The 22,360-nt window shown below is 44.9% G+C and overlaps 3 protein-coding genes across 4 annotated transcripts in view; 2 read left to right on the top strand and 1 right to left on the bottom strand.

The window, feature by feature from the left end:
- Positions 1–591: 591 nt before the first annotated feature.
- Positions 592–4,838, top strand: srsf2b (serine and arginine rich splicing factor 2b). 2 transcript variants are annotated; one of them, XR_013968579.1, is made up of 4 exons: positions 592–1,155; positions 2,059–2,485; positions 3,637–3,735; positions 4,325–4,838. XR_013968579.1 is itself a non-coding variant. In XM_080834862.1 (3 exons), exons 1-2 carry the CDS (start codon positions 749–751, stop codon positions 2,465–2,467), a joined length of 816 nt encoding a protein of 271 aa, XP_080690988.1. In that variant the 5' UTR covers positions 592–748; the 3' UTR covers positions 2,468–2,485; positions 3,637–4,838. The 2 variants fall into 2 exon arrangements, 1 of the variants encoding a protein (XP_080690988.1); XM_080834862.1 differs by having other exon boundaries at positions 3,637–4,838.
- A 201-nt stretch (positions 4,839–5,039) lies between these two features.
- Positions 5,040–9,519, bottom strand: mettl23 (methyltransferase 23, arginine). The gene is made up of 5 exons (XM_080834863.1): positions 9,406–9,519; positions 9,178–9,282; positions 8,370–8,607; positions 6,069–6,153; positions 5,040–5,333 (listed from the first exon to the last, which is right to left on the bottom strand). The coding sequence occupies exons 1-5, from the start codon at positions 9,499–9,501 to the stop codon at positions 5,156–5,158; spliced, it is 702 nt and encodes a 233-aa protein (XP_080690989.1). The 5' UTR covers positions 9,502–9,519; the 3' UTR covers positions 5,040–5,155.
- A 66-nt stretch (positions 9,520–9,585) lies between these two features.
- jmjd6 (jumonji domain containing 6, arginine demethylase and lysine hydroxylase) overlaps positions 9,586–22,360 on the top strand; it is a 23,910-nt gene continuing 11,135 nt past the window's right edge. Inside the window, exons 1-5 of the mRNA XM_080834861.1 lie at positions 9,586–10,386; positions 12,700–12,897; positions 13,513–13,703; positions 14,083–14,221; positions 14,456–14,603. Coding sequence (XP_080690987.1) covers positions 10,258–10,386; positions 12,700–12,897; positions 13,513–13,703; positions 14,083–14,221; positions 14,456–14,603 — 805 coding nt within the window. The 5' untranslated portion in view covers positions 9,586–10,257. The remainder of the gene's footprint in view (positions 10,387–12,699; positions 12,898–13,512; positions 13,704–14,082; positions 14,222–14,455; positions 14,604–22,360) is intronic.

Here is a 22,360-nt window from a genome sequence, read left to right as displayed (position 1 = left end):
ACTGCTTTTGACGGCTCATGCGTGATTCTTTAGTGAATTACAGCTCAAGAACTGGTCATTTGGATTTGATTCAGGACGCTTTGTTTTATAGGCCAACTAGGCTAACTTTGAGTACTGGGACACAAGCAAGTCCAAACAGTATGATAGTAAGACAATACGTTTGAAACCTACATCCATTATATATTAATCGTGTGCCAACACTTGAAACAAGGGAAATTTCTGAACTTTGAAACCACACACCAAGAATGTCAAAATAGCACACAACTCCATAAAGTAGCTCACACGTCACGCAGGAGGGAAAAAGATGATTGGCCTAGTAAAACCACACCTCCTTCTAGCTGCCGTAGTCCAATACTTCCGGGTCATATATTTATTTATTTTAGAAAATTACACCCACGCATTGTGTCATAAATCTATACATTCTCAAAATTGATATGTAAATTATTCTCATTCACTATGTATTTACTCATATAGAGCAATAACTTTCCATGATTTGCTTTCAGTTTGGGGTAAAATAGTCCTTCCCCTAACGCCGACCCCCTCCCTTAAGCCCGCCATTTTGTGAATGAAACAGCTAGCTGATTAGCTTGTTGTCTTATCCTGTATGTAGCTGCCGCACACTTCGGACGGCAGACGGGTCGCTTGAAAAGGATATTTGATTGTCGCGTTTCATAACTGGTGGTTCAACTAGGTGAACCACATAGATCCGATCATTTAACCATATGCGTGAAGACCTTATTTTGTAAACATGAGTTCCAATTCCAATTATGGGAGGCCTCCGCCCGCGATTGAAGGCATGACTTCACTGAAAGTGGACAACTTGACGTACCGTACCTCGCCAGAGACCCTTCGCCGTGTTTTCGAAAAGTATGGAAGAGTCGGAGATGTCTACATCCCAAGAGATCCATATAGCAAGGAGAGCAGAGGCTTTGCATTTGTTCGGTTCCACGACCAACGAGACGCAGAGGATGCAATGGACGCCATGGACGGTGCCTTCCTAGACGGCCGCGAGCTACGGGTCCAGATGGCCCGCTACGGAAGACCCCCAGACTCTCACCACGGCGGAGACCGCGGAGACCGTCGAGATGGAAGAGATGGACGGGATGGGCGTCGTGGTGGACCTGGGCGAAAAAACAGCGGACACCGCAGTAGAAGGTAATGATATCCCAGTTGGTCTAGTTTTATATTTAATGTACTGCTTAAATGGGTAACGCTATGTAGTAGTTTGCTAACTAGCCAACTAGCGACATGTGTACTGTTGCAAACGGTAAATAGTTATCTAGCTTTGGAATCCGAGATGTATAGTTTTGAACCGGGGTTAAGTAGCTTGTTCGGTGAAGTTTGAGTCGCACTATAATGTTGTAGGTCAGTTGGAACTACAGTAGCCTATTTAATCAGATAAGCCTTTCTCGCACGGGTTCGCGAAGGCCTCTAAGCCTGGCTAAGGTAATGGTTTGGTGGCATCGGAAGTTTCACACGACTCAGCGGGGAAACTCGGGTCATAGTACAACCACTCTGTTGATTTTCACGTTACCGGATTGTATCTCTGCTATTCTGGCAGAAGACGTTTGAATAAAATGCTATAATACCGGAATACTTTTGTATAATGCAAAAATATTTATATACTAAAATAGTAAACTAAGGGTAAAGCCAACCAGATCTTCAGGAAAAAAACACATACACACTTTTGAATTAATGGCTATAATAATACCAGAATACTTTTGAATAATGCAAATATATTTATACACTAAAATAGTAAAAACTAAGGGTAAAGCCAGCCAGATCTTCAGAAAAAGACACAGAGGCACAACATAACTGCTTAGAATTAAAGTAGGATAAATTCAAATAAACATGTATATATTTGTGTCCCTGTGCATGAGCAATAGTATTAGTAAACTGATGATAGGTTGGTAGACTGGACGGATGAAGGGGTTTGAGTGATCTGGCTTAATGCCTATGACTAGTGGGTGGTCAGAAGTTTATAAACTGTAGTTTGGTTCATGGGTGTGAGGGTTCATTTTGATCACCACGGTAACCGTGACTCCTTTTCTTCCTCAGCCCGAGACGGCGGAGACGCAGCCGGTCCAAGAGCAGAAGCCGTTCCCGATCACGGAGCCGCTCCCGCTACAGCCGCTCCAGATCCCGATCCAGATCCTACTCCCGGTCACGGTCCCGCTCAAAGTCCCGTGGCGCCGCCCGCAGAAGCAAGACCAAGTCCCCATCGCGGTCCCGCTCCCGCTCCAGGTCCAAGTCCAAGTCCAAGTCCAGGAACAGATCTCCAGGGTCCAACAAAGGATCCAAGTCCAGATCCAGGTCCAAGAGTCCGCCGCCCAAAAGCCCGAGGTCCAAGAGCCCCCAGCCCAACAGCCCGCGATCCAAGAGCCCGCGATCCAAAAGCCCGCGATCCAAGAGTCCGCGGTCCAAGAGTCCTACGTCACCAGGAGCCAATGGATCCACGACTCCTTGAAGCAACGGCATGCGACATGTAAGTTCAGTCTAAGGTCTAAAAGCAATACAGAAATCGCTGATGTGACTTAAAAATGTGATGATAGAAAATATTAGATAAATCGATTTCTTTAAAACTGTATTGGGGGAGTTAGGGACGTCTTTCTACCCCTGTCCTTTTGTGCTTGGGCTGGTGTCAGGCAGTTAACCATGGCCACCTCCTTTACAGTGGACACAATCTAATAGGACAGTTGGGCTTCCTAACTTTCCCCCTTTTTGAAAACTCAAGCGCCCTAGCAGGCAAACTATTTCCAAAAGATAATTTTTGTCGTTGTTGTTGTGTCCACCGCACCACCATCTTAACGGTTGAACTCTCTTGTAACCTGCCACTCTTTTAACAGCCTGATCAAGTGTTCACAATATTTTCACCAGAAGCTGGTTGTGAATTACATTGACATGTGGACTTCTCTCCTCTAAGCTGCTGTCTGTTCAGGAGCGGAGAGGAGAGGAGGGGGAGTGAAGGAGTGAGAGGGCAGGTATAGGGGTGACTGAGGCGCCCCCCTCGGATACGTGTCCAGCTGCTGGTTGGGGGTTTGCAGTGGAGGCATGTTGGTCTCGCTCAGTGTGGGGCGTGGTACAGAAGATGAGCGACAACCCCCTTGTGGGCAGAGTCTGCTGAAGGGGGCGTGGTGTTTGAGGAAAAAGAGGGAATTGATCAAATGGTAACGAAGGTTTGTTTACTCTGATGAGCCCCAAACACGGCACCCAGCGCTCACTCCACTTGTCTTTGTTCTTAAGAGTTCTCACTAGTTCTGCAGCTAAGAGTTCTAGAGTTCTCACTAGTTCTGCTGCTTAGAGTTCTAGAGTTCTGCTGCTAAGACGGCATCAAACTGCCAGGGAACACGATTTGTTGTCGGCAACCACCTGTATGGTTACCCCATTACCACACTGAACATAAGGTAGATTTTGGGTAGGTCCAGATCACCTTCAGAAAGCATCTCAAAAGCTCTATTCAATCTAATTATTGATTGATTAGTGTGTGGGGGTCCAATAATTGATTGACTCATGACTGGTGTTTTCAGTTGAGTTTCCACAGATACTGAACTACTCCTTCCCCCCCCTCCCTTGGACATTCTACTGCCCCCCCCCCCCTTTTATCTGTGTGTCTCACTCTGTCTCTTCTTCCCCCAGATGTCTTCCGGTGTGACCCCCCCCCCCCCACCCCCCTTCGGAACCTGGCGTCAGCAGCCTCTGGATGTGAAACCTGCTGCCACACTTCTGGGCTAAAAGGTTGTTATTGTGTCCATCTGAAAGTTTCTTTAAAACATCAACAAACAAAAGACAACAAAAATGTCAAGTTTGTTTTCTTTCCCCCCTCTCTTCCGCTCAGTTCTGTTTTGCTTTTTTTTGCAGCTTAGCAGGAGGTTTTTATGTTTCTTGTACCAGAAGTTATACATTTTTCTTATAAATTATATTTATAAGAAAAGCAAGAGAAACACCTTTGTGAATGTTGTCATGAGTTGAATAGGATAAGCTTGTGGTACCTTAAGGTAAATGGGTCTCTTATGGTGGTGTTGGGGTTAGCTCATCTGATGGTGAAATGGGAACCTTCATAAATGTATATTGCCACAGTGGGGTCTTATTTTGAGTGTTGAATTACGTAATTGACTGATTATTTAATTAACTACATTAAGAAAAATATTCCACTGGCATATACTATTTCATGGATCATTTTGGCCTAATGCTTACATCAACCCATGTTTCCCCCCAAAAATGTTGATTGTGTGAAGTGATTTTTTTTTTTTTCCTTTTTAAAATTTTCTGTCTTCTGACTCTGCGGCGTCTAACCCTCTCTCCTGTGTATGTGTTTGGGCACTAGGAGCAGTTGAGTAGCCGTTGAGTAGCCGTTGAGTTGTGCTGGTTAGCTGTTTAAGATGCCGTGTTGCTGTGCAGAGTGCTTGGCTGTTTCCAGTTTTCTCCAGATATCGCCAGGGGTAACAGTCGCCCTGGTGACCACTGCTGAGTAAACCCCGGGTGGCTGCAAGTGGCTCATTTTTTTCTCGTTTGGAAATGCTTCCCAAATGTTTTTGTCATCATTCTTTAATTTTGTACTATTCTTAACTGAAACTGATGCTCTGTGTGTCCGTGAGCAGAAGGGAATCTGTCCATCTGGCTCGTAACTGACTGTAGTCTCCACAATTAGTCCATTTCTGTAAATCTCTCACCTGTACCCATACGATCAATAAAAGCAGTGAGCCAATTGGTTTTTATGTGTCTCATCTGACTGGCCTTTTTTGTTTTTCCTTAAAGGTGTTTTATTATTTTTTTTGACCAATGTGTTAAATAAAGTACAAACATTATTCTCTTCAACAAAAAGGCTCAACTTGCATTCTATTCATTCACATTCACACACGATGTCTGGTGGACGGTGTCCCCTGTTGTGCTGGCAGTGACGACATCACTCTGGTGTTTCATCTAGAGTCCTAGATCTTGTGGAGTGTTGACTTCATCGCTATGGTGACCGCTGCTTTCGCCGTCCGTCCTCAGGTAGTGATCATCTGCATGATACTGTGTGGGGTATAGAGTCTTGGATAGTAGTGACATCACAATGGTGTGTCCTGTTGTCATCGCTATGGTGACCGCTGCTTTCGCGTTCCTCAGGTAAATGATCATCTGCATGCCAATGTGTGGGCTATGGGTAGTTATGACATCACTCTGGTGCCCCCTGTGCTGGTCCGTGGGCAGTGATGAGCATCATTTGGACGATGTGGGTGCCTGGCAGCGTAGACCGGGCGATCTGGCCGCTCTGCGCTCCGAACGAGTCCAGGGGCACGAGTCTGCAGCTCAGCCTCCACTTGTGCAGCAGTGCCTCTATGGACCAGTCAGCACTGCAAGAGGGAGGGAGGGGTTAGTGTTGATAACTGGGGTTCATTTTAGTGTTGATAACTGGGGTTAGTTTGGTACCATCTCAACCTCCACATCATTTACGTACCACAAAAGAATCCTGGTAGGTGAAAAACCTGAAAACCTTTCTGATTTATGATTCTGATTTCTCTTGGACTGATAGGTTTTATAAGTATAGTTTTCATAACTGGGTTTATGTACCCCCCTCCCCAAACATGACTTACATTCACATCCTACTCTGTTGGCATTTACTTATCCCCACACTTACACAGCATTACCCCTGTACCTAGTAAACCCAGTGGCACAGTGTTGGCCGGTACCTAGGGAACCCAGTGGTACAGTGTTGGCCGGTACCTAGTAAACCCAGTGGCACAGTGTTGGCCGGTACCTAGTAAACCCAGTGGCACAGTGTTGGCCGGTACCTAAGGAACCCAGTGGCACAGTGTTGGCCGGTACCTAGGAAACCCCGTGGCACAGTGTTGGCCGGTACCTAGGAAACCCAGTGGCACAGTGTTGGCCGGTACCTAGTAAACCCAGTGGCACAGTGTTGGCCGGTACCTAGGGAACCCAGTGGCACAGTGTTGGCCGGTACCTAGGAAACCCAGTGGCACAGTGTTGGCCGGTACCTAGGAAACCCAGTGGCACAGTGTTGGCCGGTACCTAGGGAACCCAGTGGCACAGTGTTGGCCGGTACCTAGTAAACCCAGTGTATGCCTCACCTTCTCTCCTGATATGTGGTCCAGAACTGAGCCTCTGGGTTCCTCCTCAGAAGGAACGACACGGTCACCAGGACATCCTCAAAGTCTGGGGGCCAATCAGAGTTCAGGAGTACGTTAGATACCGCACGACTGACATGTACCGTATTCATCACAGAAAGGCAGCTGCTATGTGGAGATGAAAGTGAAAGTCCTCTGTTTGTAGACACACACACTCTGAAATTAACCTCTGCATATAACCCATCCAGGGAAGTGACACACACACAGTGAAGTGAAGTAACACTAACCCGGAGCAGTGGGCTGCCATTGGCGGCGCCCGGGGAGCAGTGATAGGGGTTAGGTGCCTTGCTCAAGGGCACTTCAGCCGTGGATGTGGGCATGGGAGAGCAGTTGGCTACCACTTCCCCCGACCACATTTTTCCTACTGGTCGGGCATCGAACCGGCCACCCTTCGGTTTCCGGCCTGAAACCCTAACCAGTAGGCCACGGCTGCCCCAATCTGGGCAGTTAACTCATCTGGGCCCCCTCTCCCCCCCCCATCCCTCTATCAACCCACACAGTATTGAACACTATAACAGACTTGAATCAGCAGGTAACCCAATGTCAGCTCATATCTAAGACAGGACTAGCTTTAAATGGTAGCCAAAATGAAGCCACGCTCTGGCCTAACTAAGGAACCCAGTATAAAACACTCTGACCTTACTAAGGTACTCAGTATTAAACTGTTCCAGTAATAGAACAAATATGATATGAGTCAACTACTATCAGGAAGTACCCTACAGATAGCATCGACACCCTAACAGACCTGTGGCTATGCCTATGCATGTATTAATACATTAAGACACACATGTGGCTATATCGACACCCTCACACCTCTGTGGCTATACCCAGTGGTGTGGTCCAGGGTATACGGAGTATACCCACTTATTTTTCAGTCAGCATTCCGTATACCCTCTTCTCGAAACAGGACGTTTATCCTGTGTTGTATGGGCTGCTTAAAAATAAATGAGAGTATACCCACTTCTCCAGGGACCACTACACCACTGGCTATACCTATGCATGTATTAATACATTAAGACACACATGTGGCTATATTGACACCCTCACACACCTGTGGCTATACCTATGCATGTGTCTATACATTAAGACACACACATATGGATATGCCTGTAATATCTGTTCAGACTCTTTGTCACACGGTGCCCACCGTAGTCTAAGGCAGTGGTTCTTAACCTGGGCTTGATCGAACCCCAGGGGTTCGTTGAGTCACTTTCAGAGGTTCGGCAGGGGTCAAGACACACACAGTATAGCCCGGTTCACACTAGGGGTGTGTTCAAAATATCGATACGGGGATACATCGTCGCGGGCCTCTTTACGATGCGTGTATCGATACGGAGGCGTCAGTATCGATACTTCACGTGTAAAAAAAAAAAAAAAAAAAATTTTTTTTTTTTTTTTGTCTGTTTCTTTGTACAGCGTCTACTTGGTTCATGTGCCTGCCTGCATACTTTGCCCATCATCCAGTTGATGGTATAATTTGAAAGCAGAGTTTCTGTAGAATCCACATGAGGTGAGAAATATGTTATGATGTACTGTCAAGGAGTTACAGGCAATTTTTTTTGGTTATAAGCCTAAAATATCGGGATACGTATCGTATACGTACGTATCGCATGTATCGCGATACATATCGTATCGTGACCCCTGTATCGGGATGCGTATCGTATCGCGAGGTGGTTGGCGATACCCACCCCTAGTTCACACTAGCAATGTCGGGGCGTTTTTAAACATACCTACGTTTTGAAGAAATCATATTTTATTTTTCAAATTACGAAGGGTTCGGCGAATGCACTGATGAAGCTTGCAGGGTTCAGTACCTCCAATTAGGTTAGGAAGCCCTGGTCTAAGGTAATGACGTATTGACGTCAGTTGAATACACCCCGGGTGAATAAACTAGCACGGAATGAAGTCTGTCGTCAGCCTGAGTTTATACTTAAGGTATATAAGTTAAGTTTATGTACGCCAGATGGCAAAACATTCCAATGCCTACACATGTAGCTACACAAAGGTACTCCTATGGCTATGCATACACACATGAACCAATACATTGAGGCACACCTGTGGCTATATTGACACCCTCACACACCAGTGGCTATACATATACATGTGTCTACATTAAGACACACCTGTGGCTAAATGGATTATGAACATGCAGACACTCTCACTCACACATACCTATGGATTCTTTACATCCAGACACTCGCAGGCATTTGGACATGGATCCCGCAGACAGGCCCAACTACTCACCTTCAGGCTCGTAGAACACATCAGAACCAAGGATGACGTGTAGCGGCGGGAGGGCGATGAGTTCGGGTGACACCTGTCCCCATGTGAGGCCCACCACGCCCACCTCTCTCAGGCTGTTTGCCTCACAGGTGCGCCGGCAGTTGTCAAGGCAACGGGGGAGCTCCGCGCTGTCCGACAATATTACTGTGGCTCCACACTTTGCGGCGACTGTACCAGGCAAGCTCACTCCGGCACCAAGCTGTAGCACAAAACTCCAAAGTTAAACAGTCACGACGGTCTTCATTAGCGATTAAATCTGTCCAGGCCCGTTCCGTAAACAACATTGGTTGACTGATATGTCAAATCAAACCAGCTTTGAAGTGGGTACTCTGATCTGATTTGCCAATACTAGCAATTACAATTAAAGCTAGAATGAAAGGTTGGTCATATTTGAACTCAACAGCCAAACGAATTACACCCCCTCTCAATTCTCAATTCCTTGCTCCTGAAGCAATGTTGACTAGCTAGAATTGATTATTGCTCGGTCCAGGCCAGGCCTATATGCTCGGACTGTGTGTGGAGTTTTTTTTTTGAGCGCACACACACAGAACAGCTAAAAATGACATTCCTTTGGGCATGCATGTGCTCTATCTTTCTATCTGTTTAAATATAGTGTGTATACAAATATTGTATATTTTGACAAAAAAGTATGACGGATTAAAATCGCGGACTCAACTTTATTACAGTTAACAGCACACTTAGGCTGAGAGGTTAGCTCAGTCGGTGTACTGATGGTGATGATGGATAAGGCAGAAATAAGCAGTCTCACCTCAAGAATGGTCTTGTGCTTGATCTCATCCCTTTGGGTCCACACGTACTGGGCCAAAACCACAGCACACGGCCAAACGTACATGCCATACAGAGGGTCCAGAACCTGAAACCATTAGTTTGTTTATTACCAAGATTGAAAAGAAACAGAATTGGAGATATGCTATGTACAAAGACAACGGCCACTGATCAAAACATATCTAACAATGACATTTAGAGAGATAAAAACCTCTGGAATGAACACAGTCAGGGAGTGCAATGTGCCTTTGTTTTCGTCGAAAGTAAATTCTTTAAGGGCGAGATCAAGATTCTCGGGTGAACTCATAATATTCTCTTGTGGATGCAAATGTTTAGTCGAATCTTTGGACAGCACATGACAGTGGCGTTTACTTCAAAAGAGATCAAACATCGACGAAGATGTCGAGATTTCGCTACATGTCACTATTCTCTGTAGCCTCCCCTCGGTGTAACACGGCGCTGTCTTCCTACCCATGTGCAACGTCCCTTTCGCGCCGATAACCCTTGACGCTGGTGGGCGTTCTTAGAACGTTTGAGCTTGACAGTGGCGGGAACAAACCCGTATCATCCAATCACGTTTTCACAGTAGAAGAAGTGACGTCGACTTTGGCCAATTACCTTCGCCGTATCCAACTGAAGGCGGTTACAAACCTGGGAATGGCATTGTCAGTTTAGGTTGTGCAACATTACCACTAGCCAGTTACGCAAAACACTCCGAAAAGTACGCCTGCACATTGTTTGTTGGAATAAAAAGTGGCGACAATTTACCGTTACCTTCACGGTTAGTAAGAAGCGTGTTGTTGACGGGACAGCACGAAATTACTTCACATGTGTTTACTGGCCAGGTGGCAATCTTACCATACCTAGCTACCAAACTTCAGAGCCTGAACTGACAATTCGCACCTAGGTTAGCATTGGTAGCCTGTGCTGTTAGCTGTCTAGTTAGCTAGCAGACCCGTACTGAATCCAAATTCAGCTGTACAGAGGCTAGCTATAAGGCTAGCATTTGCTAACACACGTCTAGGGAGGGAAACCAACTGCACAACGCGATTTTCACGAAGGAATGAACCACAAAAGTAAGAAGAGAATCAAAGAGGCGAAGCGGAGCGCCCGACCCGAGCTGAAGGACTCAACCGACTGGATAAAACATGACTACCACGAGACTTTTGATCTCGCCCACCGGACAGTGAAGGTAACAGCGACGGATAAATCTGTGCAGCAAGCTAGCCTGCTCCCTTGCTATCTGAATCAACCGACACAATTCACATGATTAAATCTTCGCCATACGCTTCATACGCCCATTGTTTCCCATGTTACCAAGCCCTTATATGTAGAATGTCACAACAGTGTTTGAAATAACGTCCTGCCAAGGCTGCTTGCTTGGTTTCCATAGGTAGAAGTGACAAGACAGAGGTCTACACAACGTAACGTGTGAGTGTACAGACTGTTTAGCGGCTACGTGACTGGTCTCAGGTGCTGATGGAGGCTACACACGCCACCAGACCAGACCAGACTCTAGACCAGATGACTAGCGTGACAATAAGTGAAGCTAGTTAAGCAAAACTAACTCAGCCCCCCACCCCCCTTCTTTTGGTTACAATTCTTAAGCATGAGTGTTCCGACACAAATGTAGCTAGTAGCTACAAGACATTCTAGAAGTCTCCCAACAATAAGAATGTATTCATTTGTCAAGCATGTGAGAGCAGTCGAGAGTAGATAACATTTCCCTAAGTTATGATTCGAGTTCATGTCCTACGTCTGCTAGTATATCATGGGATACACCTCCTATAGACGCAGTTTTTCTTAAATGTTGTGGAATCTGTACACACACACCTGGTGGAATCTGTATATGTATTAATATGAGCCCAAAATAACTGACCAAAATTGGTTTTCATCTATATAATTCTAGCTGTCAACATTTTGATAAACGGCCCTCCATTTGTGACTGTAAATTCAGTTATAGTGACGCAGTATATTTAAAGCAGGAATGGGTACTTTCCTAGACAGATGCGTTTATTGCTGGGGTACATATTGTGTTGATATATGACCTGGGTCGACCTCAAGTGACTGAAAGATTTTATTAGTTGTCCTTGCCCCTATGGTTGGTGAGCGCCTTGGTCGGCGAAGGAGCAGGTTGGATTGCCTTTTGAACTCGTGTCTTGCATGTGTGTATTTGAACTTCTTGGAGTCTCTCGATTGCATGTTTCCAAGTAGTTCAAGAGGAGATCTGCAGCCGTCACACGATAGCTAAAGTAGGGCTGTCCAGGGCGCCCGGCGCGGCTATAAATACCCGCTGGCAGGCGGGGCGGGGCCGGCATAGAGGCTAGGTGCTCACCCGCAGGTAGGGTCGTTACTGAATAGACAGTTAACCCCTCAAGAGTGGGACATGTGGTGGCCATCCTCTCTGAACTCCCCTTCCACAGGTTCCCCAGCCGCTGCTAGGCGACTGTCAGGAACGTGCGACAGTGACCATTTACTGGTGCAGAAGCCAGAAGCAGCCGCCGCTACCACTAGAGGGCGCTAATGTTCACTCTGTTCTCTTTTTCTGAAAGCTATGTATCTCCGGAGTATGTTTCTGCGTGATAGTAACTTGGATCTGGTAGCTTTGCGATTTTACAGCCGCTTAAATGGACAGTTTTTATTTTCTTCAGTTATACCACACAGAAGCACCCCCCCCCCCCACCCTGAAAATCATGTTGATAAATGTGATGTTAAAATGTAAAAATATTTGATGGTTACAACATGAAACTGAAGATGCTATTAATATACTGAATATCCTATTAATATACTGGAGATGCTATTAATATCAAGTGTTCAAGAACGCGATTGGAGTTATGAAAGACAATTAGTGTTGTACCTGGAGTTGGTCATGCAACTTGCCAACCCACTCAAAGTGTGTTTGAGTGTGTGAGATTCCTGAACAATATTATTATTTGAGTATGTGGATCAGATTTAGTCAACACTGAGCTGATTATTATCATTGGGTGTCAGTGCCCGGACCTCTGAAAAACAACCTCAAGTCAAGTTTATTTATATAGCACATTTCATATGGCATACATAGAATCCCTGAACAATATTCTGCGTGCTTGAGTATGTGGATCAGATTTAGTCAACACTCAGCTGGTTATTATCATCCCGTGTCCAGACCTCTGAAAAACAAACTCTCTGATCACTGCACCTCTATACATGTGATTAAGTGGGACATGGAAAAACTGAACCCAGAACTTTTCTCCCACTCTCCACAATCTTTCCTTCTCTCTTTCTCCCATCCCCTCCCGCCCCCCCCCCCCCCCCTCCATCTTTGCCTCCTTCCTCTCTTCTCCTCTCCTCCTCTCTCTCCCTCCTTTCCTCTTATCTTCTCCTCTCCTCCCCGTCTCCCTCTCTCTGTCTCTCCTCTCCGTCTCCCTCTCTCTCTCTCTCTCCTCTCCTCCTCGTCTCCCTCTCCTCTCCTCCTCTCTCTCTCTCCTATCCTCTTCCCTCTCTCCTCTCCTCCTCCCTCCATCAGGATAACGTGGAGCGAGCGGATGCGCTCCGGCTGAGCCCCGATGAGTTCATCCAGCGCTACGAGCGCCCCTACAAGCCCGTGGTTCTGCTCAACTGCCAGGAGAGCTGGCCCGGCAAGGAGAAGTGGACCCTGGAGCGTCTCAAGAGGAAGTTCCGCAACCAGAAGTTCAAGTGCGGCGAGGACAACGAGGGCTACTCGGTATGTGTATGCCGCCGTCTCCGTCTCTCAGTCATAATCAGATTTGATGTCTATAGATTCATTCGTTTAGCATATAATCTAAACTATAACCAGTGACTCATGCTCAATGTATATTTATTAATTAGAAACTTAATTCAGTGACTCTTTCTCTTTGAATATTTATTAATTAGTAACTTGAATCAGTGACTCTTTCTCTTTGAATATTTATTAATTAGTAACTTGAATCAGTGACTTATTATCTTTGAATATTTATTAATTAGTAACTTGAATCAGTGACTCTTTCTCTTTGAATATTTATTAATTAGTAACTTGAATCAGTGACTCTTTCTCTTTGAATATTTATTAATTAGTAACTTGAATCAGTGACTCGATGCGATGCACAGATACATTTTCCTCTGGTCCCTTGATCATTGATTTACCCTTGTGATTGGCCCGTTAAGTGAAGGGGTGTGCCCTGATTGACCCCTCTGATTGGTCCGTTAGGTGAAGGGGTGTGCCCTGATTGACCACTCTGATTGGTCCGTTAGGTGAAAGGGTGTGCCCTGATTGACCATTCCGATTGGCCCGTTAGGTGAAGGCGTGTGCCCTGATTGACCCCTCTGATTGGTCCGTTAGGTGAAGATGAAGATGAAGTACTACATTGAGTACCTGGAAACGACGCGGGACGACAGCCCCCTCTACATCTTCGACAGCAGCTACGGCGAGCACGCCAAAAGACGCAAGCTAATCGAGGACTACCAGGTGCCCGTCTTCTTCTGGGACGACCTGTTCCAGTTCGCCGGCGAGAAGAGACGACCCCCGTACAGGTGAGGAGGTCAAGGGTCAAGGGTCACAGGAGGGGCTGGGGGAGAATCTGCTGTGATGTTTGACTCAATATTCTAAAAGATGGCTTCCACATACCATCGGACAAGTAGCAACCAGGCTAACAAAATCTACACTCCTTAACATATCAACTAGTAATCCACTTCATACAGCCCGCTTTACATATGAGTCCATATTCCACTTTACATATGGGTCCATAAACCACTTCATACAGTCCACTTTAGTCCATAATCCACCTAAAATGTAATGCCAGTATAGGTTTGTGAACTATATTTTGTGTGTGAAGTGTATTTTGTGTGTGAAGTATATTTTGTGTGTGGAGTGTATTTTGTGTGTGACATATTTAGTGTTTTTGTTTGGCAGGTGGTTTGTGATGGGCCCAGGGCGCTCGGGGACGGGCATTCATATCGACCCGCTGGGCACGAGTGCGTGGAACGCCCTGGTACAGGGGCACAAGCGCTGGTGTCTGTTCCCCACCAACACTCCCAGAGAACTCATCAAGGTAACACACACACACACACACACACACACACACACACACTGGTATAGGGGCACAACCGCACAAGCGCTGGTGTCTGTTCCCACACACACTAACTCACGCACACACACACCAAAACTCTGGTGTCTTGAGCTAATTGTGGTAGCACACCACACACCACACACACACACACACACACACACACACACACACCTGTATGTGTAAGTGAAGTGTGTGTGTGTGGTGTGTGTGTCCCAGGTGACGCGAGAGGAGGGCGGAGCGCAGCAGGACGAGGCCATCACCTGGTTCAGTGTGATCTACCCCCGCACACAAGCCCCCACCTGGCCCGCAGAGTTCCGCCCGCTAGAGATCCTGCAGAGGCCCGGAGAGACCGTCTTCGTTCCAGGTGTGTGTGTGTGTGTGTGTGTGTGTGTGTGTGTGTGTTAGGGGTCGGCAATAGGGAGACTGTCTTCGTTCCAGGTGTGTGTGTGTGTGTGTGTGTGTGTGTGTGTGTGTGTGTGTGTGTGTGTGTGTGTGTGTGTGTGTGTGTGTGTGTGTGTGTGTGTGTGTGTGTGTGTGTGTGTGTGTGTGTGTGTGTGTGTGTGTGTGTGTGTGTGTGTGTGTGTGTGTGTTAGGGGTGGGCGATATGAGCTAAAATTCATATCACGATATTTTCCACTGCCCAGACAATATGATATATGAGGGGGGAAAAAAGCGAAATCACATTTTAATAACCCTTCTAGGTCAGGGTAGGAAATTTACGTATTTTTTAGGGGGCAATTTTTGCCCCCACTGACTGAAATCCGGGGGCATTTTTTAAAAATTGGGGGCACTTTTTGAAAAGTTGTGAAATAACATTTAACCTTTGTTCAAAATAATAAAATATTCATTAAGGCTTACAGTAGATGAGTATTTGCCATCAAATGGCAATAAAAAAGACTATTAGGCATCAGTCTACAGATTCAAAGTGTCAAAACAAAATCTAAAAGAAAAAAAAGATCTTCAAGCCATTGTTTTCCTTTGTTGATTGATAGTAAGAAGCTGAAAAATTGCATCCAGAAAGACTTTAGGCAGCTCTGTTGGTCGCAATGTAGAGTAGGGAAGGAGCAACGACAAAGCCACATTTCATTAAAATGACATGAACCACCATAGTCACATATCCATAGCTGAAATGATCGCTAACATTTAAGCAAATATCTCTATCTCTTTTTTGAACAAAAAACTAACAGAAAGCATAAATCAGACAATAATTTTCAATTTTATTCTTATTTCTTTGTGGTTATTTATTGGTATTATAATTTGTTTTAAACAACTCTTAACATTTAGAACTTTTTCCTTTCTCATAACTTATTATATTTATTGATTTCTTTGTTGCCCTATAATCATGTTGTACCTACTTAGAACAGGAAATACGGAACGACATACAAAAACAAAACACATTAAAAAGGCTATATACATACATTAATTAAATTCAATTTACAAACAAAAAGCTCAGCAGAGCTGAGGGGAAAATGTAATTTCAGAAAATAAAAAGTACATATTAAGTTATATGTACAGTATAGAAAAAAAACGTGTATACAAACATGAGTGGCTTAATTGTCAAATTGCACCAGTTAATTGTCGTCATCCTCGTCTGTGTCACTGTCAGCCATTGAAGAAGTTCCTGGTCTGACCTGCTGCCTTTTCCCGTAGGGTTTTATGTTTGGCCGCCTTGCTCTCTCCCCACTGCGGAACCATTTGTTGACAGCAGATTCTGCACATGCTGAAGCAGCTGCATCATCTTCTTCTGGTCCCTCCAGTGAGATCAGCATAAGGTCTTCCACTGTGGCTGTGTTTAGATTTATCCGCCAGTCAGTTTTTACCCTATTCAGAAGTGAAAACGCCCTCTCTACCTTAGAGGTGGACATCGGCATTACTTGTATGACTTCAACTATGTGGAGTATGTTGGGGAACTCCTCAGACCACACCCTTAGGATCTGTGCCCATAGTTCCTCCCACTTGAGACCTCTGTAATGTCTGTTGAAGACCTTCTTCAGACGGGTCCACTCTGCCATAACGCTATCTACGTCACAGCCGTTTTTCACCAGTATCTCTTTAAAATACTCTAGGAGCAGCAAGACCTCCTCGTTACCATACTCGGTAAGATCTTCAGGCCAGTGTTTAGGATCCAATTTACACATGGCCATGAGGATTGGCTCTGTTGGAAACCTCTCGTCAAGGCAGGCCACAATGGCATGGATCAGTGGCTCTCTGGAACGCTTAATTCTTTCCTCAGCATCTGCATAAGTGTCAGAAAGTTCTACACCTCTGTAGCTACCACACCTACACTCCACCTTCACTGCTCTCAGCTTTGGGCCATCACCTTTCACCATGTCTTTCAGCACCTCTTTCGAAGTTTCAATAGCCTGCACAGCTGTGGGAAGAGAGATGCTGTCCTTTTGGAATTGGAGAGATAGATGGGATAACTCACCCAAAACATCAATGTAAAGACCAGTATGGAGGAGGAATTCACTGGACCTAACCTTCTTGAGCCATCCTCTCACTCTTGCAGCGTCTGCTTTCTTAATATCAGGTCGCTGATCACTTCCCACCTCACTTAGATGAGTGATGACCGCAGGGATGTTTGTCTCGAGAGCTTTAAGGGCTCTCCTGCGGTGATCAACCCATCTGGTCCCATCTACTCTAGTGGGTGTCAGGACAGACTCGTCTAGCAGTTCAGCCAGCTGGTCCAGCTCCCGTCGTCTTTTCCCTGACCCTCGATAGAATGAAGTATAGAAAGACAGGAACCCATCAATCTGAAAAATGAAAAGTCCCACAATGTTAATACTGTTTGCTTTAGGGTCCAGCAATGTTAATACATTTTATAATAGGTTTTTTATAGCAAATGTAAAAATATCACACAAACCTCTTGATTGAAGTAAGTTCCCTGGAAGGCATTCTTGCAGGCTAGCTCTAATCGATGAGCTAAACAATGAATGCCCATTAGCCATGGCATGTCATTCTTTAGCTTTGTGTAGATGCCCTGCCTGCATCCAAAGTTAACGCTGGCTCCATCTGCTCCGAATCCAACAAGATGATCGGTCCAGTTAGGGATACCCTTGGAGATAAGCAGTGACCGGATGCAATGCAGGATGCCGTCAGCTGTGCTGCTCTCAGTGTCCTCAATTCTATTAGGATGATAAAAACACACAGTGAAAAAAAATGTAACAAAACACAAGTGAGCCACTTCAGAGAAATCCTTGTACTGTATGTAGTAACTACCATTTAGATTAATTGATAAACAATAAACTTAAGAAATAGATAATTGATAATTGATGAGAGATAAGAGATCATAGATAATTACCCTAGAAATGCCATGCGAGGGACACCTTTATGCAGGAATTTCACATAAAGGACCTCCTTCTCCGCTGTTGACCTGTCTGTGCTCCCATCAACAAGGACACTGATGTATCTGGAAGCCAATACTTGATTGCTAACCTCAAGCTGTATTTGCTCAGCGAGGTACTGGGTAAAAACCCTTGCTTGTTTGGGGTTATTGTAGGCATCTCCCAAATCAACTCCATGCCTCTTCTCCAGATTGACAAGCGATGGATAATAAGCAAATGGCTTCTCATGTTTGGCAATATGGTACGCAATTTCAAAGAGCTTGACCATTTTGCAGAATGCTGTCTTCTGCATCTGATTGACAGCCTCCACAATTGGCTCTCTGTTGGTGAGCTGATTACGCCATGCTTCTGTAAAAACCAAAAATAGTATGTTACATGTGATAAGGGACTTAATCTAAACATTTAAACCTTGAAACCCCCCAGTCAACTGCAGTCTCAACTAATTGTATTTATGCAAATAGAGGATTGGGGAAAAAAAAACACTCACTGACTGCACTCTGTCAGACGTTAGCTAGCTTATTGGGGTAGCCCATTCAATTCAACAGAACTTTTTGGAACACTCTGAAGAGCTTATAACGCTAGCTAAATAACGTTAACTAGCTAAAGCTATTAAATAATTTCAAAATAAGTAATACGAGTGTTCACTTACCATAGGCGATGACGTGTTGCTTGGTCGCCTGATGACGGAAGGCCACGTATTTCTTTATATTCTCACTCCCCTTTATAAAGTCAGCAGAAGCCTGTGCTGGATTAACAACGACTTTGACAGGTCGTTGTCCAAAAGTTCGACAAGCCTTGCAAAACATTTTAACCTTTTTGTCATCGTTGTCTTTCTCCACCCCAAGCCAATCAAGTTTCCATTTTTCAATGGTTGATGGGTGTGCACATTTATTCATCTTTTGAACTTGAGATATTGACGGAGACTGTTTTTGTTGGTCCTCATCATTTATCCTGACACTCGCGGCAGGTCTTATCAAGAAACGCTCCATTTTGTAATTGTAACAAATCACGGAAGTGTGGAATATTTGTTATGGTTTATTCACTTAACACTAGACACAACACAATACAAAATGGCACAGGCTTTATGCTCTGGCACACATAATCAGGAACAGGTTGCATCCCCGCTACACCCCTGGTCGAACTCAGTACCCATAAAACAGTGACATGCCATCTAGAACAGTTAAGGAACATTTGGATGAAACACAGTTGGGCGCTAGCGCACCACAAACAGAACAGTATGCGCCCGCCGCACGGCATTATCGGAGCGACTATGCTGGCAAGCTACATAATGCTGTTTGTTAAGAACGTTCGGTTCTTCACGCAACAATCAGTCAAGGCGAAAATCTAAAACATTCTATGGCAACTGGACCGGGTCATATAAGCTACGATGTTTTTGTGACAATTTCATTAAATTATAATTTTTATTAGAGAAAATTATGGGGGCATTTTTTGCCCCTCTCCTTGTGATTTCAGGGGCAAAATGGTATTTCTTAGGGGCAGTTTTGCCCTTTGCCCTCGCTAATTTCCGACACTGTTCTAGGTTAAATAACATCAGTTAAGGCAAAATATGTATTTGAACCTTATAACCAGGAAGAGTGAGGCATTGGAGTGAGGCATTGGACAATATGCACCTGAAACTATTTTTATTGTGCAAACATGCATTCCTCAAACATGCAACATGAGGTAGGTAGGCCTACATATATATAAATTACATTTAATATTTTGTAAAATTAAATAGAAAATAACACAGGAGATAAAGAAAATAATGTAATTACAAACTCAAATATGTAAAAACAACTGTAACCTTTTCAAACTAAACCTTTCAAGCCTCAACCATCAACAAATCTTCACAAGTTCCATGCCAGGAATACCAGCATGTTGACTGTTTCTGGCTTCAGTGTGCAGTAAAGACACACACACACACACACACACACACACATAGAGGTGGCACTTGTGGCAGGGATGCATAAGTACTTCTTTGCCAGACAACTCACACGTGGGAAATTAGATCGGTGATATCGCAACCACTCCACATGATCAGACTCACCGTTTGCTGCCATCGCCATAATATAGCTGTTCAGCTCTTGCTCAATGTGTGTTGGTCCAGGGCAGGCCCTCTGGCTTAGAGCCTCTCACCTTGCCCATGCTCTCCCAGCCGATGGGACACACGTCCACCAAAAGAACCCTCCCTCTCCCTCTCTCTCTCCCCCTCTCTCTCTGTGTCTCACTCTCTCTCTCCCTCTCTCTCTGTGTCTCACTCTCTCTCTCTGTGTTTGTGTGCCCAGGTCAAGAACATATTCTACCACTGTGTAAAGAACCCTCCCTCTCCCTCTCTCTCTCCCCCTCTCTCTCTGTGTCTCCCTCTCTCTCTCCCTCTCTCTCTGTGTCTCACTCTCTCTCTCTGTGTTTGTGTGCCCAGGTCAAGAACATATTCTACCACTGTGTAAAGAACCCTCCCTCTCCCTCTCTCTCTCCCCCTCTCTCTCTGTGTCTCCCTCTCTCTCTCCCTCTCTCTCTGTGTCTCCCTCTCTCTCCCTCTCTCTCTCCCTCTCTGTGTCTCCCTCTCTCTCCCTCTCTCTCTCCCTCTCTGTGTCTCCCACTCTCTCTGAACAAAGACGCTCCCAAGGCTCTTCTTGGGCTTCTTGGCTGATTGAGGAGCAGTGGCAGCTTCTTTCTCCCTGTCAGTGTGATCCTCTACGAGAGAGCTGATTGAGGAGCAGTGGCAGCTTCTTTCTCCCTGTCAGTGTGATCCTCTACGAGAGAGCTGATTGAGGAGCAGTGGCAGCTTCTTTCTCCCTGTCAGTGTGATCCTCTACGAGAGACGATTTCCCCTAGGGCTGTATTCTCCGCCTAAAGGGGCTTTCGGTCTCTGAGGCAGCTCTCACCTTAAAAAAATCAAAATAATAAAACTTTATTTGTATAGCACCTTTCAAACATACAATGCAGCCCAGAGTGCTTTACAATTTGAAGCAATAAAACAAGAACAAATTAATAAATACCTAAATGTCCGGCGGACATGTACCTGGTCTTGAATCTGGGATCTAGAAGAGTAGCCATGAAGAGCAGCTCATCTGTTGCAGGGTCAGTGTACTTGTCATTCAAGTAATCGAGAACCTTAATCTTGATCTCCTGGGTCGGTTCTGTATCGCCCTCGCTCAGAACCTCTGAGCAGAGAGCAAAAGAAAAGATTTTTCCCTCCAATGTGCAGAGAGCATTTATTTCCAACTGCGTCAGTCGTGTTTAAAAAGACCTAATTTTAAGGGCCAAGTGAGCTGCATGTTCAGTAATTGAGAAAATAAGACTTACTTTTTAGTTCTAGGCTTCTCATTGGTCCACACAGTCTTTGGTGCTGCTTAACCAGTGAGATAATACCTGGACCAGGTCAAGGTCAACATCAAAAATATTCTTTAGAATCTAAAGAATATTTTTGATATTTATTATCTAAAGTTTAGATAATTAGTGTGCTTGCCCGAAGGGAAGCACAGTATTGTTGTTGTCAAGTTTTCTTTATTCTCCCCGTTTTTTGTAACGCTAACTACTCCTCGCCCGTTCGAGGTACAGACGCCGTTCAAACACCGAAACGTCCGGCCCGATCCGGTGCAACCTGCTATGACTTTTCGTGGCGGTACTCCTTGCAACTCCTTTTTTATTCCTCTTTTTCCATCACCTTTTTTCTCCATAGACTTCCATGGCAGAACTCTGCCATTATGACATCATAATAGGGTCATTAAACTGGCTTGCACCTGTGCTTCACTGACACAGAGCAAGCACACTCTCGCAGTTCGTTCACGAAACGCATTCTAGTTTATTATCTAAACAGCATTTAACAGATGGATGACAGGCTTCAAATAGGACACACTCACATACGCCTCTCCATCTGTAAAGTCCTGGAGTGGCCTCAGTGCTGCTGTGACTGATTCCAAGACCTGGATGTCTTGCCAGGTAGGTCCAAGGTGCCGTGTCTTCTTGTCTGCTGCCAGGACCTGTGTAATGGCCTTTTCCTGCTCCAGGACTCTTTCTGTCATCTTCAGACGAGATCCCCACCTTGCAGCTGATGTCTATCCATTTTTTGCTCGTCTTCTCATAGCAAATACCTGCAACAAATGATGATTTATTATTAATAATAATATTAATAATAATAATGATAATAATAATGTATTTTATTTGTAACGCACTCTTTAATTGATTGTTGAGTTGGAGTCTGGTATGTCTTTGGGGCGAACCCCTGGGCTTACAGTCTCACGCGTTCTGGTGCGGTGTTTATACTTACAGACATGTATGTTCTTCAAGTGATTGAACAGGTTGGTCGTGTTTCCACCGTTTGCTAGGACAACAAGGCCATACACCTTGCAAAGGGTAGTTTCTTTGGTCGGGGTCGGAGATTTTAAAGCCAAACCAGTTTCCAAACAACAGAGGTGCCCCCTTTCTTCTTAACCAAGTCATCCTCCTGCTCTTGAGCAACATCAATTTCTGTGTTTTTGCTCATCCTGGATTGTAAAATGTTTCCCCCAATAATAAACCTGCCTCCTTACTGCAGCTGCCTGCATGCTTCTTTGTTACTAGCTGTACATGCTCGCAACAAATGCATGCGATGTCCGCTCATAAAAAATAGGTCAACATATTAACATACGTTGTTTTTTTCGTAAGAACCAAGAAAGATTTTATTAAAATAAAAAAGATTTAGCTACTTAGTACGATCACCCAGTTGACATTTGGAACAAAACAATATGAATGCCAAATTTGAATTTATGAATTATGAATTAATGGCGGTATCCAC

Source organism: Sprattus sprattus (assembly GCF_963457725.1).
Source record: "Sprattus sprattus genome assembly, chromosome: 3".
NCBI lineage: Eukaryota > Metazoa > Chordata > Actinopteri > Clupeiformes > Clupeidae > Sprattus > Sprattus sprattus.
Note: the sequence above shows the minus strand (reverse complement) of the source record. Positions and strands in the feature narration are given on the sequence as shown.

Bases quoted from the DNA above. Each gene is read 5' to 3' on its own strand.
- srsf2b (XM_080834862.1), top strand. From the start codon at position 749: ATGAGTTCCAATTCCAATTATGGGAGGCCTCCGCCCGCGATTGAAGGC. The intron at 1,156-2,058 runs GTAATGATATCC...TTTCTTCCTCAG, and splicing joins AGCGGACACCGCAGTAGAAG to CCCGAGACGGCGGAGACGCA.
- mettl23 (XM_080834863.1), bottom strand. From the start codon at position 9,501: ATGAGTTCACCCGAGAATCTTGATCTCGCCCTTAAAGAATTTACTTTC. The intron at 9,283-9,405 runs GTTTTTATCTCT...TAATGGTTTCAG, and splicing joins TGACTGTGTTCATTCCAGAG to GTTCTGGACCCTCTGTATGG. The intron at 5,334-6,068 runs GTGAGGCATACA...TCCCTCTTGCAG, and splicing joins ACCACATATCAGGAGAGAAG to TGCTGACTGGTCCATAGAGG.